We start from the raw sequence: 15,198 nt of genomic DNA, 5'->3' as shown, positions 1-15,198 counted from the left end.
AGCACAGAAGGTCTGACCTGTATATAAACTCTGACATTTAAACACACTAACCGCGAACTGACCCCTTATACCTCGCGGGTTGAAATGCAACACATTAAAGTGAGGCATCGCTTCCACTGCTCTTTATACTTTTACATATAACATGTTGACAGGAATATGGAAGTCAGTACTAAATATGAGAACATGGCTTTTAAGTACACAACGTTCTCGCGCTGAAAATCCTCTGAAAATAAAAGATGTACGCACAAACTGTATTGATGTCGAGATTGAGTGTAAAACTGTTCTATCTATAAAGCCTTTTTATTAGAGATAAAACTGTTTCATGCTGAACACGCAGTAAAACAGTGTAACAAAGACGCGGACATGTTTCCAATGTTCTAGTGGTATTATCAAATCAGCCAATGCAGTCAATGAAGTGTATTCATCTGTACTTGGCCGCGGGAAGTTTTATTTGAATTCTATTGGACGCTAACAAAGGTCAGGCTAAGGTGAAAAGCTGGCGTATTCAGCTGACGCCGAAAAAGAGGTACACAAGGTAGCAATAATGCTACATCACAACAGTTGAACTACAGAATGATACTGAGTGTTTGCAATTGGTTATCTTACCATGTTAAAAGAATAGGGTCAAAGAGTTTGCTATTAAAGGGGCCTTTTCACAGATTTTGGCATTTTTTAACTTATTCATTAAATGCTTTATATCGATAAATGTAAACATTGGATTGTAAAAGCTCCAGTAAAAAATCAAGAATAAATTTAAAAAAAGGAAAAGAACATTGCCCGGACCAGGTTTCGAACCAGTGACCCCTGGAGTCCTGCCAGAGTCCTGAAGTAAAAACGCTTTAGCCTACTGAGCTATTCCGCCGAGTACACACGCTGTACGTATTTTATACCTTATATAAGCAATCTTCGTAGTTTCACAAAATTTAACGACAAAAACAGAACTCTCCAAATTATTCAATCGTTTCGCGTTGCAACGCTTTATAATTTTTAGGTTTTAAAATCGTCAAAAGATGCATATAATGGCTCTATTAGACCATGGTAAATGTTCAGTATTACTGTTTCCTTACAAATATCATAACTAAAACGAAAATTTGCGAATCTGAAACAACTTTTTTCAATTTTGTCAATTTACCAAAGCGTGAAAAGATCCCTTTAAAAATGTTAAATTTTGCTATTGGTTTTTTTGAGAGATCATTGAGGCCAGAAGACGCCTTCATAAAATTTAGGTTCAAAGTAATGATTTATATTTACAGGACAAATATTTATGCAAGTTTACTATTTAATCCCAGGTTTCATTGCACTGAATGAGTTAATCAGAAAGCTTGGATTTTCCTGGTTAACAAATAATTATATCAGCATAAATTAGTAAATACACATGTATGGCCGAGGTAGGCTGGACTATGGTTGTTAATTTATAAGCGATCTGTCAAAAAGGTCCTGAAGAAAAAAAACTTGTGCTTTGACCGGATTGTGTTATTTTTTCAATGTCATTACCTACTATTAAAAGAACATTTTAGCTTAATGCATGTGCGTTAAGTGCCTGCGCAGGCTAATCACTAAGCAGGAACGACACTCTCCGACTATACTGTATTGTCGCTAAGAAGAGACTTCCTTTAAACAGAAAATACAATAACATCAGAAGTTGTGTACCTGACTTCAGCAGATTATGAAACAATTATTATCAAATATATAATTATAATTAGTTACTAATAGTTGATTATTAGTCAGCAAGCTATTACTTAAGTTAAATTATTTGGCGTTGATACTTAATTGTAATCTTAAAATCTGTAAATAAAAGAAATTAACAAACGTTTATTTGCCTTTTAATTGTTTTGGTTAATCCGTTATTTAAAACTGATGCTAATGTTAGTAAATTTGACACAAAAGTCTTCAGAAAGATAATTTAGACACTTCTTTAAAAAAAAAGCAATAAAAAACATTAACATAAATTCTGACAGTCCCTCTTTAATTGGTGACAAAACAGGATCTGTATGTGACACATTTTCCTATAGTGGACGCACCATATTGTTGTTGTGCAGTATACACAGCTGTTATTCCATCAATATTTGTATTGCAATATATGTTCTATATGTATAATAAGCAGTTCTCCCTTGGGCATATTACATATTTACTCATGCAAGCTCCATCTACAGGCATGGAAGTGTCACATGCGCGTGCAGGTTTTAGTTGTAGGAGCACTCACTGAAAGTGACTCATGAATTAATTGTTCTATGTATGAGTCATTTTGTAACAAACTTTGAAGTGGATTTTTAATTATTAAATGTGAATTTGAAGAGTGGATATTAATTGTGTTTTAGTGTTTTTAATGAGCTACCTCGCTGATTTTTTTTTAATTTATGTAGTTTTACAGCATATTAAAAAATGTGGTGTCCAATTATTAATGTGCCTTGGTATAATAAGGAATAGCTTTGGGATAGAAATTTGAATAAATAATTATACTTATTTAAAAAAACACACACAAAAAAACACAACAACAACAGAAAACCAATCAAAACCTAAGGCACCAGTCTTTACATAGCTATTTTCATTGTAGAGTTATAATATGCATGTAAATCATTTGAAGAACACTTTTATTCAAATGTAAGTCTGATCTTATAAATATAGCTTATAAATGAAAACAGTCATTGTCATCAAAATATCATTACAGTAATGTCATTGCTGAAATGTGTATTAAAACGAAAGCAAATTGTGTGCTGGTTTAACAATTGAAGCTATAAATTAAGAATACAACATAGTAAAAAGTCTATTAAATAATAAAACGGCTCTTAAAATTACTAAATTGTTATATATTTCTTGCAGACGTAGTATGGATATTCATGATAAAATAATAACTTCCAGTTAAGTAATTGTTCATATCAAACATCTGCAACAAGCACCATGACAACAGCAGATGTCAGTTTTTAATGAGAAAATGTTTCTGTATCTGAGATTGTTGGAGAGTAACTGACAGTTTCATTAACACATCTGTCCAACTCCTGTCTAGTAATAAATTGCTGCTTTTGATTCAAATTATTCAATATTTGTTCTTGGGAAGTTATGATTGTATTCAGTTAATTTTATAAACCAGAATTAAAGGTGTAGTAAATTAAACAAGTTAAGTTGCGTAACTTTTAAATTTTGTATAAATTACTGTTACATTTGATTCTGGTAAACATTGTTCTGTTCTTTGAATAAACATGAAGTGATTGCATAAGAACAGTAATGAGGCATATTTTATTCTGCAGTTTTACAAGCTGGAATTGATATACACATTAATTTAAATACTATCCTTTGAACTAGATCTGTCATTTATTAAAAATATTGATAACTGCAAGTACATGTTTAAAGTTGGACTGTACCTCAGATCTGCTATTAATTGAAGAATCAAAGACAAACAGTTGGTTAATACAAATGGTTAGAAGAAAAAATAAATTAAAACAATATTTATAATTGTAAACGCATTATATCATTTAATGTAAAATATGTAATTAGATGTTTACTGGTGAACACATGTTACCTAACTGTCCCTTTAAGGAAATGATAATTGGACTCTGTGGTTTTATGTACAAATACCAGAGAAAATTAATTGTACTGTAATTTCAGGGAGTAATTATATTTCGATTCCCTAGCCAGAAGTAAAAATGCTGCACTACACATTAATCTGTATTATCATTGACATAACATTGTTGCATTATACTGTGTAACATACAATAACATGTCTACTGAACTTGCTGATAGCATTCTTCTTTTAGCTTTCAAAAACTCTCGAAACCCTATTGACACACGGTTACATTATTCTGCACATTGAAAGAGGTATCAGTGAAAGGAAGTTTATCTGAAGATACATTTCTGCTAATTTGTACATACATGTAAAGGACTGTAAGCAAAACAAGTTATTGGAGTGCTACAATTCATTTGTGGATAAATACCACTTGCATATGGAGTTAATTTCTTCACTGTATTTATAAAGGTAAGTTTATTGTATCCTCATATACTTGTATTCAAAATGATGCATGCATTTTTATAGACTTTTTGTGTTAAATGATATGATTTTTAAGTGATTTTCACAATGTTTCTTTGATTTAAAGAGCATATTATATTGATTGTAGATATAGATACAGGTATACTTTTCTTTCATAGATCTGATCTGACCTTCTCATTTGAATTAGGCAACACTGGTTTTAAAGGGCCTTTATAACCGATTGGGAAATGACAATCTTCCAAAAAATTCAATTGTCAAAGATTTAAAAGAGAATGAAAGCATTTAATAATATATTTAAACAAAAATACTAACACTCTTAAATTTAAATATTGATTCATATCGATGCAAATTGTTTAAATTATAAAGCAGCTGAAATGCTTTTAATTGATAGTTTAGAAATATGTTTCAGGCAATATAGCATTTAAAATACTCTTATTAAAATTAACAGCCACAGTGATGTAGACTGGTAACAGCGTATTGAAGGACATGAAAGTCTTTTTCAAAACTGTTTTTCTTGATTTTAAATATATATTTTTATTAATCCAACCCTTATTATCATTTAAGTAAAAATATGTTATGACATTAAAAGAATTCATACATAAATTTGTTACCATATGTACGTTTTAAATTGTTAACTTAAAGCATGGTCAAAGTTCCAAAAAAATCTGACTAAATGTTAGAGATTTCAAACCAAAATCTCACATTTTCAGCTATTCAATATTAAAATTCACTCAGACGTACTTTTTTCAAACTCTCACATGCTGTTAACCCGTTCTCACTCACAATCGAAGTTAAAAGGCTATGTGCAAACAGCATAAAACCAGAACAGCCTGCAAGTAACTTGCAGGCTGTTCAGGTTTTATGCTGTTTTCTGATAATGTAAGAAAGGTCTTTAATTAAATATAACTTTCTAAAGGACTTTAAATGCGTCAAATTACATATCAAAGTGGTAAAAGTTACTGATGAGCAACAAACAGCATTAAACCTGAACAGACTGCGAGTAACTCGCAGGCTGTTCTGGTTTTATGCTGTTTGCACATAGCCATTTTCATTTTGCCTCTGAGTGGGAAAGGGTAAAAAAATGTTGAGCCGTCTGATCATTGTTACATCAGTGCAAATGGCGGATTGAGATCGCAATCTTATTTTTCATACATTTGGACTTCTTGTCATTTTGTATGCGTCAGTCTTATTAAACACATGACATCAACAGCGCACATTTCTGTAGAAAACAACAGGTTCCACCTGAAAGTCTTTATGTCTTTTTGTTGCCATGAAAACCATGGTGGCTGTTGTAGAAGGTTGTCAGGGACAGCTGTTCACGATGACCACGGATACTGACATGTTAGCATGAGAGCTGTAAAATATATAACCAACTGCTGCAGGCAAACACAATATAGTGATATAGTGGAGGTCTGACACGCCCCTCCTGAAATGAGCTGTTCATTTTGAGTGGTGAAAGGTCAAGGTCATTCTTTTAAGGCCATGGTCAAATATATGGCTTCAAAGTGCAGTAGGGAGCATTGTGTTTCACAAACACAGCTCTTGTTGGCTATAATATGCTTCGACCAGGGTCCATATTCAACAACCAATTCTCATACATTATCTAAGAAAAAAGAATATTCTTTAAATTTGCATATTCCAGAATTGTTTGAATTTTGTGAAAAACTTTGCATTAACCACCTTTTTATACATCATTCTGCATGTAGAATATTTTTATTAATGACACAGTCACTAGTGGAGGCCTCACAGTATATACTCCAAACACTGTACATATTTCCTTTTCTATTCTAGAGTCAAAAAATTGGTTGTTAAATGAAGGCCCTGATCATTGTTTAACTCTTTCCCAACTCAGAGGCAAAGAATTAATTACTTTGTGCAAACAGCATAACACCAGAACAGCTTGTGAGTAGCTCGCAATCTGTTCAGGTTTTATGCTGTTTGCTGCTATTCAGTATCTTTGGGTTGCAAATTAAGCCTTTACAACTTGATTTTGTAAGAAATGTCTTAAATTAAATTTAACTTTCTAAGGGACAATAAATACATATTTAATTGGGAAAGGGTTGAAAATGTGATTCTTGATACAAAAGGACACATCTCTATAAACTGGAATGTTTATTAGTGAAAGATGTTGTTAAAATTTATAATTATCATGTGCCAAATTTATTTCATTTTCCTTTAGGATTTATATTTCAGTTTTAAGACTCAAAGTTTGCCAAAATTATATAAATTTGTACAAAACACAAAATAAACAAAAAAACAACAGTTACTCTACTCTGATCATATATACATGTATTCCCCATTTTGCAACCTATTGTGAACTACTATACATGTATATGCTTAGTGTAATTGAGCATTTCTGTCACAGTCCACAGGCCATTTGTTTTTACATATTTTCTTAACCTCTTTCATTTAATACATACAGTTATTGATAAGATCTCAGAACTTTCAACTCAACTCAGTTTATTAAGTAAATAAAGGCTGTTGGCCCAAAATTATACACAGTATTTGATAAAAATATAACACATGTTTGTAGTTGCGAAAGTTTGTAGTTAGAGAAAACATTTGTATATTTGTCATTTTTGAGGTGTCTTCGTTTAAAGGGTCTCTCTCATATTTTTTGGATATTGTTCAAAATCAACATCTATTCTTCTGGTGAATATCACATCATATTTTATTTCAGACTAGTAAATACTAGTAAATATATACTAATGCATAAATTACATCATATTTTAATGCAGACTAGCTAATATGTGTTTTATTATATGATCACCGTATGTGCAGCATGCAGTTTGTAACAGCTGGGTTCTGTTTCTCATTGAGTTAAAATCATGTTAACAAAAACTACAACGCTTAGTAATAATAATGATAATATTATTCAAGCAATCTAAACATCTATTTTATATTATAAAAACATCATAGCACTTGATATAGAATACGTTTAATTAACTTAACAAAAATTTATGTGCCACGTCAACTTATGAAATGAAGCTTAGAATAAAATATGGCAGTAAGATAAACTTATAATCCAGAAATACTTAGTCCATGTTGATTGTTGATATCATTTTGTTGCAAGTAATGATATTTCAACCCTATATCTCTGAATCATACATTCACCATATTTTGTAGTGATTAAATCGGAATGTCAAATAGGTTTATTTCCTATCTGAATAATATTGTATATTAAAAAGTGCATGTGTGTTGTACATTTTGATTTAATGTGGGAAGTGTTACTTACATTCAAGTTCCTTTATTTATACTGATGTTTGCAGCCTCAGTGATAATTACAAGAAAGCAAAAATGTCAACTTGTCCATAAGCCAATTTGTTACAAATAACCCTTCAATATCAATCAATCCCCCGCTGCACCTAACCTACTAACTCGTCTTTCGCATGAGACGTTAAACCGAGGTGCAGTGTACTTGGTGCTATACACCGGGCACTAAAAGACCCAGTGTCACCTCTGGAACGGGGTGTCTCCTGTATCTTGCACTATCCCCCGTAACCAACTAACACGTCTTTCTGGGGGCGATGGCCATATGGGAGACAATCTCGGTGCACTCGATAAAAAATAATGAAGAAGAAGAATCAATTTGCCAATCTGTGACTGAGAAGCTTTAATCTCATTGAGGATCAAAATATCTCTGCTTTCATGTAAGAATTTTTATTCATCATGTTTTTGGTATTACTGTGTTACATTTTTTTTTGCTTTTTTTTGAATTACCAGAATGAATCATGGATTTGCAGAAGCTTTTGTGTTTAGAGTTGAAAAGGAGTGCACATTTAAAGAAGTGAAGTATATATGACTGATATTATAAGGAAGACTGATATCATGAAAACTGGGGGATTAATAAGACAAACATGATACGTTGTGGGTGGACAGGTCTAGGTCTAGCTGATGTCACTATCAGTTTGAACTTTTTACCATTTGTGTCCAATAAATGTAATGTGAATTTGTTTTTCTATTTTCAGCATGTGTGGATTAATGCTTTTGTATTTTTGGTCTTATTTGTGCAATGTATATACATATAAATGTGTTACAATTATCAGAAGCATGTCAAGGTTTTTGAGGTCATGGTATTTTTACATTCTGTGAATTTTTTTTTTAAGTGGATAAACAACCATATAAAGGACCCCTGCATTCAAAAGGTACTATCAGTCTTTATATTTTCTCATACATTTTCAGAATGTTATCAAATAAACGCTAAATAATACTTAAATATCCAACAGTTTGTTAGTTAAATTGTTAAAGTAAAATTTAAGTTAAAATTAAAAATTGTTAGAGGTATCAACTTCAAATTTAAGATGTAGAAATTTCCGTCATGTCGGAAAAGTGTATTGATCAAAGGATTCTTGTTTAAATATTTTAGAGTTATTGACCTTTTTTTAAAATTAAAATTTTCTGGAGCAGGTCTTGACAAGTTAAATGAGTATGAACTTCAAACTTCATTAGTTGATAAATGTTATTGTGGGAAAGTGCAGTGCATGAGAGGCATAACTTCTGCTCCCATATTTTTAGAGTAATTGCCCTTTGATAAAATTTAAATTTGTAGGGAAATTTTTTGCAAAACTGACGGAGTTATCAACTTGAAACTAAATAGGTAAGAAGATCTAATTCAGGGGTTGTGCAGTTCACAATAACCATAACTATTGCCCCTGTATTTTAATGTTATTGCCTTTTCTTGATTTCTGTATTTAAATTTTATCCAAGTGTTATGCACACCACACCATATATAATAATTAATAATTTTATGAAAATTAAAATATTTTTAGTTATAATTTTAAAATGTTATTTTAAATTAGATTTAATTTAAAAGTTATATAACATACAAAATGTTTTAACTGCTGAGATAAAACACAATTTAGTTTTAATTTAAAAGTAAAATAGCTTAATCTCCAGTGTTGTAATTAAAAACTAATTAAGCTATAATATTGTTACACCATATCCAGTCATTTCATCTGATCGAAGGCCTTTAGCCTTGAGCAAACAATGACAGCTTATGTTATATAATAATATCCACTATTACCCAAGCAGCCTATATAATGGTCACTATTTATCATTAAATTTACTTTTCTGATTACATTTAATTGTTAAGATTAATCATTTGTCTAGACAACTGTTAAGAAATTTGGGTATAAAACTAAAGAATATTGAACATGAAATAAAGCATTTAGCCTTTCTTAGTTTCTTTTGTGTTAATAAACTCTAAACTAATCAACACTTTGTGAGTAGCTTTTGTGTGTCTTCCAAACAACGAACAGCGTCGCAAAACACTAAATCTCCGCGACGGCATAATACAAGCATATCTTGGAATCTATTAGGTAACAACTTGAAACTTTATAGGCAGATAGGTCTCAAGGGATGTACAGTGAACGAGAGTAATTTCTCTTGCTTTTAGAGTAATTGCCCCTCGTTGATTTTTATTTAACTTGTGTCCATTAAATAACTCCTTTACTAAATCAAAGCGCTGAAGGAACTGAAGTTGTTCGCTTTTGTATAATCTTATATGCAACTCAGTTTTCAAAATTATGTTATAGCTTTTTATATTGCAAGTTTGAAATGAACACAAACCATTCAAATTTATAAAGAGTGTGTCTTAATGCACAGGTGGAGATGTGTTGTTGTTTTTTCAAATCATTAATAACAAGAAATATCTCTAAAAAAGATATACAGCGTTGATGTTGTAATGTTTGCGACCAGTGAAAGGAGACGGAATTAAGCGACCATGTATTTTTATAATAGTAATTACACATTTAATTAATATATCAGTAAACTAAATATTGCAATAGACAAACACTTGTATAAATTATTACATTTTTTTACTTAAGACGTTGACCTGTATTACTACACTGTTTACAAATTTGTATAACATTTGGTCTCACTAAACAATGCAGGGTCACCCAAAGTCTACCAAAGGCCACAAAATCAAGCAATGTCAAATTAAAACACAAATAAATTAACCAGTGGATCCTTTATTCAATAAATTTAAGACTATTAAAGGAATATATTTAGGAGGAACAAAGATTTTAACATAAATATCTGTTTTTATTTGGTCTACAGTGGTGTTCATATAATTCCAGGCAAGTTATAACAAAGGCATTTCAAGAGTTACAGTGGGTTTTATTGGACTTTTAGTGCATGTGTATGACTTTGTGTAACTTTGCTTCACTATGTGTGTTTTTGTAGTGTTTAGTGTGACCTTTACGGGGGTCTCTCTAAAACGCATATGGGAAACGCAGACAATTTACATTTATAACAATTGGTAACATTGAAAAATGCATACGATATGAACAAAGAAAGAACATGCAGATGGTGATGGGTGTCCGTTATTATGGTGTTTATTATTGTTTAGTTGTTTGAATTTTAATGTTTGATGTTGAAAATTAATAATTGATTCTTAAATATTGATGTTTTGTTGAAAATGTGGCTCGGAAAGAGATTTCGACCCAGATCGGAATTAGCGTAATATAACCTCCAATCTTATCTTGATCGTCTGCGTTTTTACGTATGGGTTTAAGTGACCGCCCCCAGGCCTTTTCTGCCCTATGCCACGGGTCCGAAATTCGGCCCCATTCCCAATCCAAATCTGGTTGTTTTTTCCCAATTGAAAAAAAAAATCCCAATTCCAAAAAAAAAACAAAAAAAAACTTTAAATATTTAAGTTAACCTGGTCCAGTGTATAAAATAGAAAAATATTGCATAATCAAATTATCTGTTGCCTTGAATTTGTTTTAAAAACAGTAAAATATGTTAAATTGATTATTTAAGACTTTCCTTATTTTCCCCAAAATCCGGCATTTTGTACGATTTTTTTCCTCTCAAAAAAGGCTAGGCACATTCCACAAAACCAGATTAAAAAAACCTGCACTTATCACACATGTTCCTTATATTTTGTAATATTTTAATAATATGTTATCAAAATAGTCGTTATTTACCAGTTACTGGCTTCTTTGAAATATAAGACACACTATTAACATGCGATTATTTTTTCCCAATTGAGCCAGTTTTGCGATAATTTTTTTTCCCACAATGGGTTTTTTCACAACTCGAAATTGCCAAAATTCCACTGTGGCGTTTTCCCAAAATGGAGCTGAAAAGGCCTGGCCCCTTTAGGGCATGTAAACATCAGGTTCTTTTAATTTTAAAGAGGTGTGATTAATGCTATTATGCTTCGTAAACTGAGAAAAAACATGGCAAAAATTCCAAATTTTTCTTTCCAACTAGAAGTCCGCATCCCCTTCAGTGAACAGTGTTACATGCTATACTACAAGAAAGCGGTTATGTTGCCAATGTTCTAGGTAATTATGCTCAAATCAGCCAATGCAGTCAATGAAGTGTATTCATTTGGATTTAGCCAGGGGAAGTTTTATTTGAATTCTGTTGGACACTGACAAAGGTCACGTAAGGTGAAAAGCTGGCTTAGACAGCTATGCCGAAAAAACAAAATATAAGCTTCATTTTGGGAAAACAGAGCTTAATGCATATGCATTAATTGTCATCCTAGTACCAGAGACTGTCTTTAAATGAAAAACACCATAAAATCAGAAAGTGTCGTCCTTTATTAGCTTGTGCGCATTGTACAGGCTAATCAGTGTGCACAGGCTAATCTTATCTGATATGCATGAAGCCCCGTTTTCCCTGAAAGCAGCCAATATGTACAGATTTCAATGATAAACACTAAACTGGCCAATGTCGTCTTACAGGCTGTTAAACACTATTGATTACATACACACACTGCAGTGTACCAGTGGTGAACTATAAACAGGCAGATGCGATGGTTATAGTTCCTAGTGTAGTAGAGAAGACGCTCCTAGCATTCGTTGTCTGCATAATTTTACTGCAGGTAGTGCAGACAGGAAGTGGTTATCGTTCCTAACATCAGACTGACTTGCAGTTATCGTTCCTAGTGTAGCTAACAGCAGACTGACTTGCAAAACTGCCTCTCTACATTAGTTGTGAGCTAACACTCACAACTAAAATCGCATAACTTGAAACTTCATAGGTTGACCGTAGGTAGATCTTGTTAAGGTGAAATGAACATGGGCCCAAACTCTTGCTTCAATTAATTTAGAGTTGCTCTTTAGGGTTTATACTTAAATTTTGTTCTGAGCTAGTCTTGAAAGTGTTTGAGCTATTGACTTAATACTTTATAAGGAGGTTTATCACATTTAGGAGAATTGCACGTCACAGAAGCTATAACTCTTGTGCTTCCATTTTAGATGTTTTTTGCTTTGTTAATATATAACATTGACATTTTGTTTGGTGGATATCTTGCAAGGTATCAACTTGATTTTTTTAGACTGGTTGAGGTATACTAAGCACTGAACTTCTGAAGGTCTCACTTTTATATCAGTTTTACAAAGTCTGTCTTATATTATTTTGCAGACTGCAAATTGGTTAAGGTAAACTGATGTTTAGAGGTTTCACTGTTACAATGTCAGAGTAACCCAGTCTTTCTATTCCATTTGGCAGACAGAAGACTGGTTGAGGTATTCAGAGCTCTAGAGGTTTCACTGTTACAATGTCAGAGTGACCCAGTCTTTCTATTCCATTTTGCAGACTGCAAACTGGTTGAGGTATACTGAGCTCTAGAGGTCTTCCTGTTACAATGTCAGGGTGACACAGTCTGTCTATTCTATTTTGCAGACTGCAGCCTTATTGAGGCTACATTATGATACTGATCACTCATAGTGTTACTGTTAAGATGTCAGAGTAATTACATTTTGCAGACTGGTTTAGGTATACTGAGCACTAGAGGTATCACAGTTACAATGTTAGGGTGGCACAGTCTGTCTTTTCTTTGCAGACTGCAGACTAGTTGAAGTGTACGGATCTGTAGAGGTCTCACTGTTAAGATGTCTGAATAGCACAGTTGGTCTATTCCATTTTGCAGACTGGTTGAGGTGCACTAATTAATAGAGGTCTCACTGTTAATATGTCTGATTAGCACTGTCTGTCTATTCCATTTTGCAGACTGGTTGAGGTGTCCTGATCACTAGAGGTCTCACTGTGAAGGTATCTGATTGGCACAGTCTGTCTATTCCATTTTGCAGACTGCAAACTGGTTGAGGTGTCCTGATCACTAGAGGTCTCACTGTTAAGGTATCTGATTGGCACAGTCTGTCTATTCCATTTTGCAGACTGCAGACTGGTTGAGGTGCACTGATCACTAGCAGTCTCACTGTTAAAGTATCTGATTGGGCACAGTCTGTCTATTCCATTTTGCAGACTGCAAACTGGTTGAGGTGTCCTGATCACTTGAGGTCTCACTGTTAAGGTATCTGATTGGCACAGTCTGTCTATTCCATTTTGCAGACTGATTGAGGTGCACTGATCACTAGCGGTCTCACTGTTAAGGTATTTGATTGGCACAGTCTGTCTATTCCATTTTGCAGACTGCAAACTGGTTGAGGTGTCCTGATCACTAGAGGTCTCACTGTTAAGGTATCTGATTGGCACAGTCTGTCTATTCCATTTTGCAGACTGCAGACTGGTTGAGGTGCACTGATCACTAACAGTCTCACTGTTAAGGTATCTGATTGGCACAGTCTGTCTATTCCATTTTGCAGACTGCAAACTGGTTGAGGTGTCCTGATCACTTGAGGTCTTACTGTTAAGGTATCTGATTGACACAGTCTGTCTATTCCATTTTGCAGACTGATTGAGGTGCACTGATCACTAGCGGTCTCACTGTTAAGGTATCTGATTGGCACAGTCTGTCTATTCCATTTTGCAGACTGCAAACTGGTTGAGGTGTCCTGATCACTAGAGGTCTCACTGTTAAGGTATCTGATTGGCACAGTCTGTCTATTCCAGTTTGCAGACTGGTTGAGGTGCACTGATCACTAGCGGTCTCACTGTTTAGGTATCTGATTGGCACTGTCTGTCTATTCCATTTTGCAGACTGCAAACTGGTTGAGGTGTCCTGATCTCTAGAGGTCTCACTGTTAAGGTATCTGATTGGCACAGTCTGTCTATTCCATTTTGCAGACTGGTTGAGGTGCACTAATTAATAGAGGTCTTACTGTTAAGGTATCTGATTAGCACAGTCTGTCTATTCCATTTTGCAGACTGCAAACTGGTTGAGGTGTCCTGATCACTAGAGGTCTCACTGTTAAGGTATCTGATTGGCACAGTCTGTCTATTCCATTTTGCAGACTGCAAACTGGTTGAGGTGTCCTGATCTCTAGAGGTCTCACTGTTAAGGTATCTGATTAGCACAGTCTGTCTATTTCATTTTGCAGACTGCAAACTGGTTAAGTTGTCCTGATCTCTAGAGGTCTCACTGTTAAGGTATCTGATTAGCACAGTCTGTCTATTCCATTTTGCAGACTGCAAACTGGTTGAGGTGTCCTGATCTCTAGAGGTCTCACTGTTAAGGTATCTGATTAGCACAGTCTGTCTATTCCATTTTGCAGGCTGCAGACTGGTTGAGGTGTCCTGATCACTAGAGGTCTCATTGTTAAGATGTCAGGGTGGCACAGTCTGTCAGGACAGCTGCAGTACAAGTCAGGAAATGGTGAGTCTGGTAAGCCAATAAAAGGCTCTAACTTATACTGATTTCATATTTCGAATTAACACTCCAGATAAGAATCTGTGTTGTTTATTTTTTGAAATATTATTTTTATCCATCAATTAATTGTAAATAAGCCAATAAACAACAGTTTATTATTATTTAAAATGTCAGGGCATTAGCCAACTACCATAATAATGAAGGATTGTGTATTGATTGAAAAACAAGGGCCATGCAACTTTAAAAAAGTCTAACATGATCTAAAAAGTAGTTTTGAAATTGAAAAGAGATGTTTATTTGACTTTTCTGTTCTTAAGGTCAGAAGTTCTTTGTGCTGGTATTGAGCACTTTTTAAATGTTACTTTTGTTGTTTGTTCTTTAGCAAATCATTGTACATAATGTAAGAATAAGCTTTATGAACTTTATTTAAACAGCCCCTACCATTATACCATCCACTATTCCAAGGATTGGGCAATTGTGCAGTTCTATGACTGTGTTTCATTTACAGTCTGATCGGTATTTCTGTGCCAGAGATCCTTTACCTGTATATTATATCAAATGATGTAGGACCATCCCTTCTCCTCACTGTTGCACAGTAGATATGGTGTCTGCCTAGGTCTGAGTTCGATCTCCACCGTGAGAGCGTTCTTTAGATATTTCCCTAGAACACCTAGAACTGGTTCTACCCAGGAAATGGACTTGAGAG

General features: G+C 33.6%; 1 protein-coding gene across 1 annotated transcript in view; it reads left to right on the top strand.

The window, feature by feature from the left end:
* The first annotated feature begins 3,714 nt into the window (after positions 1–3,714).
* LOC127839791 (uncharacterized) overlaps positions 3,715–15,198 on the top strand; it is a 173,090-nt gene continuing 161,606 nt past the window's right edge. The window contains 2 exon segments of the mRNA XM_052368178.1: positions 3,715–3,970; positions 14,398–14,507. Of these exon segments, the coding sequence (XP_052224138.1) occupies positions 14,447–14,507 (61 nt within the window). The 5' untranslated portion in view covers positions 3,715–3,970; positions 14,398–14,446.

Source organism: Dreissena polymorpha, chromosome 7 (genome assembly GCF_020536995.1).
Source record: "Dreissena polymorpha isolate Duluth1 chromosome 7, UMN_Dpol_1.0, whole genome shotgun sequence".
Classification (NCBI taxonomy): Eukaryota; Metazoa; Mollusca; class Bivalvia; order Myida; family Dreissenidae; genus Dreissena; species Dreissena polymorpha.
The sequence above is the reverse complement of the archived record's forward strand: the minus strand, read 5'-3'. Positions and strand labels throughout refer to the sequence as shown.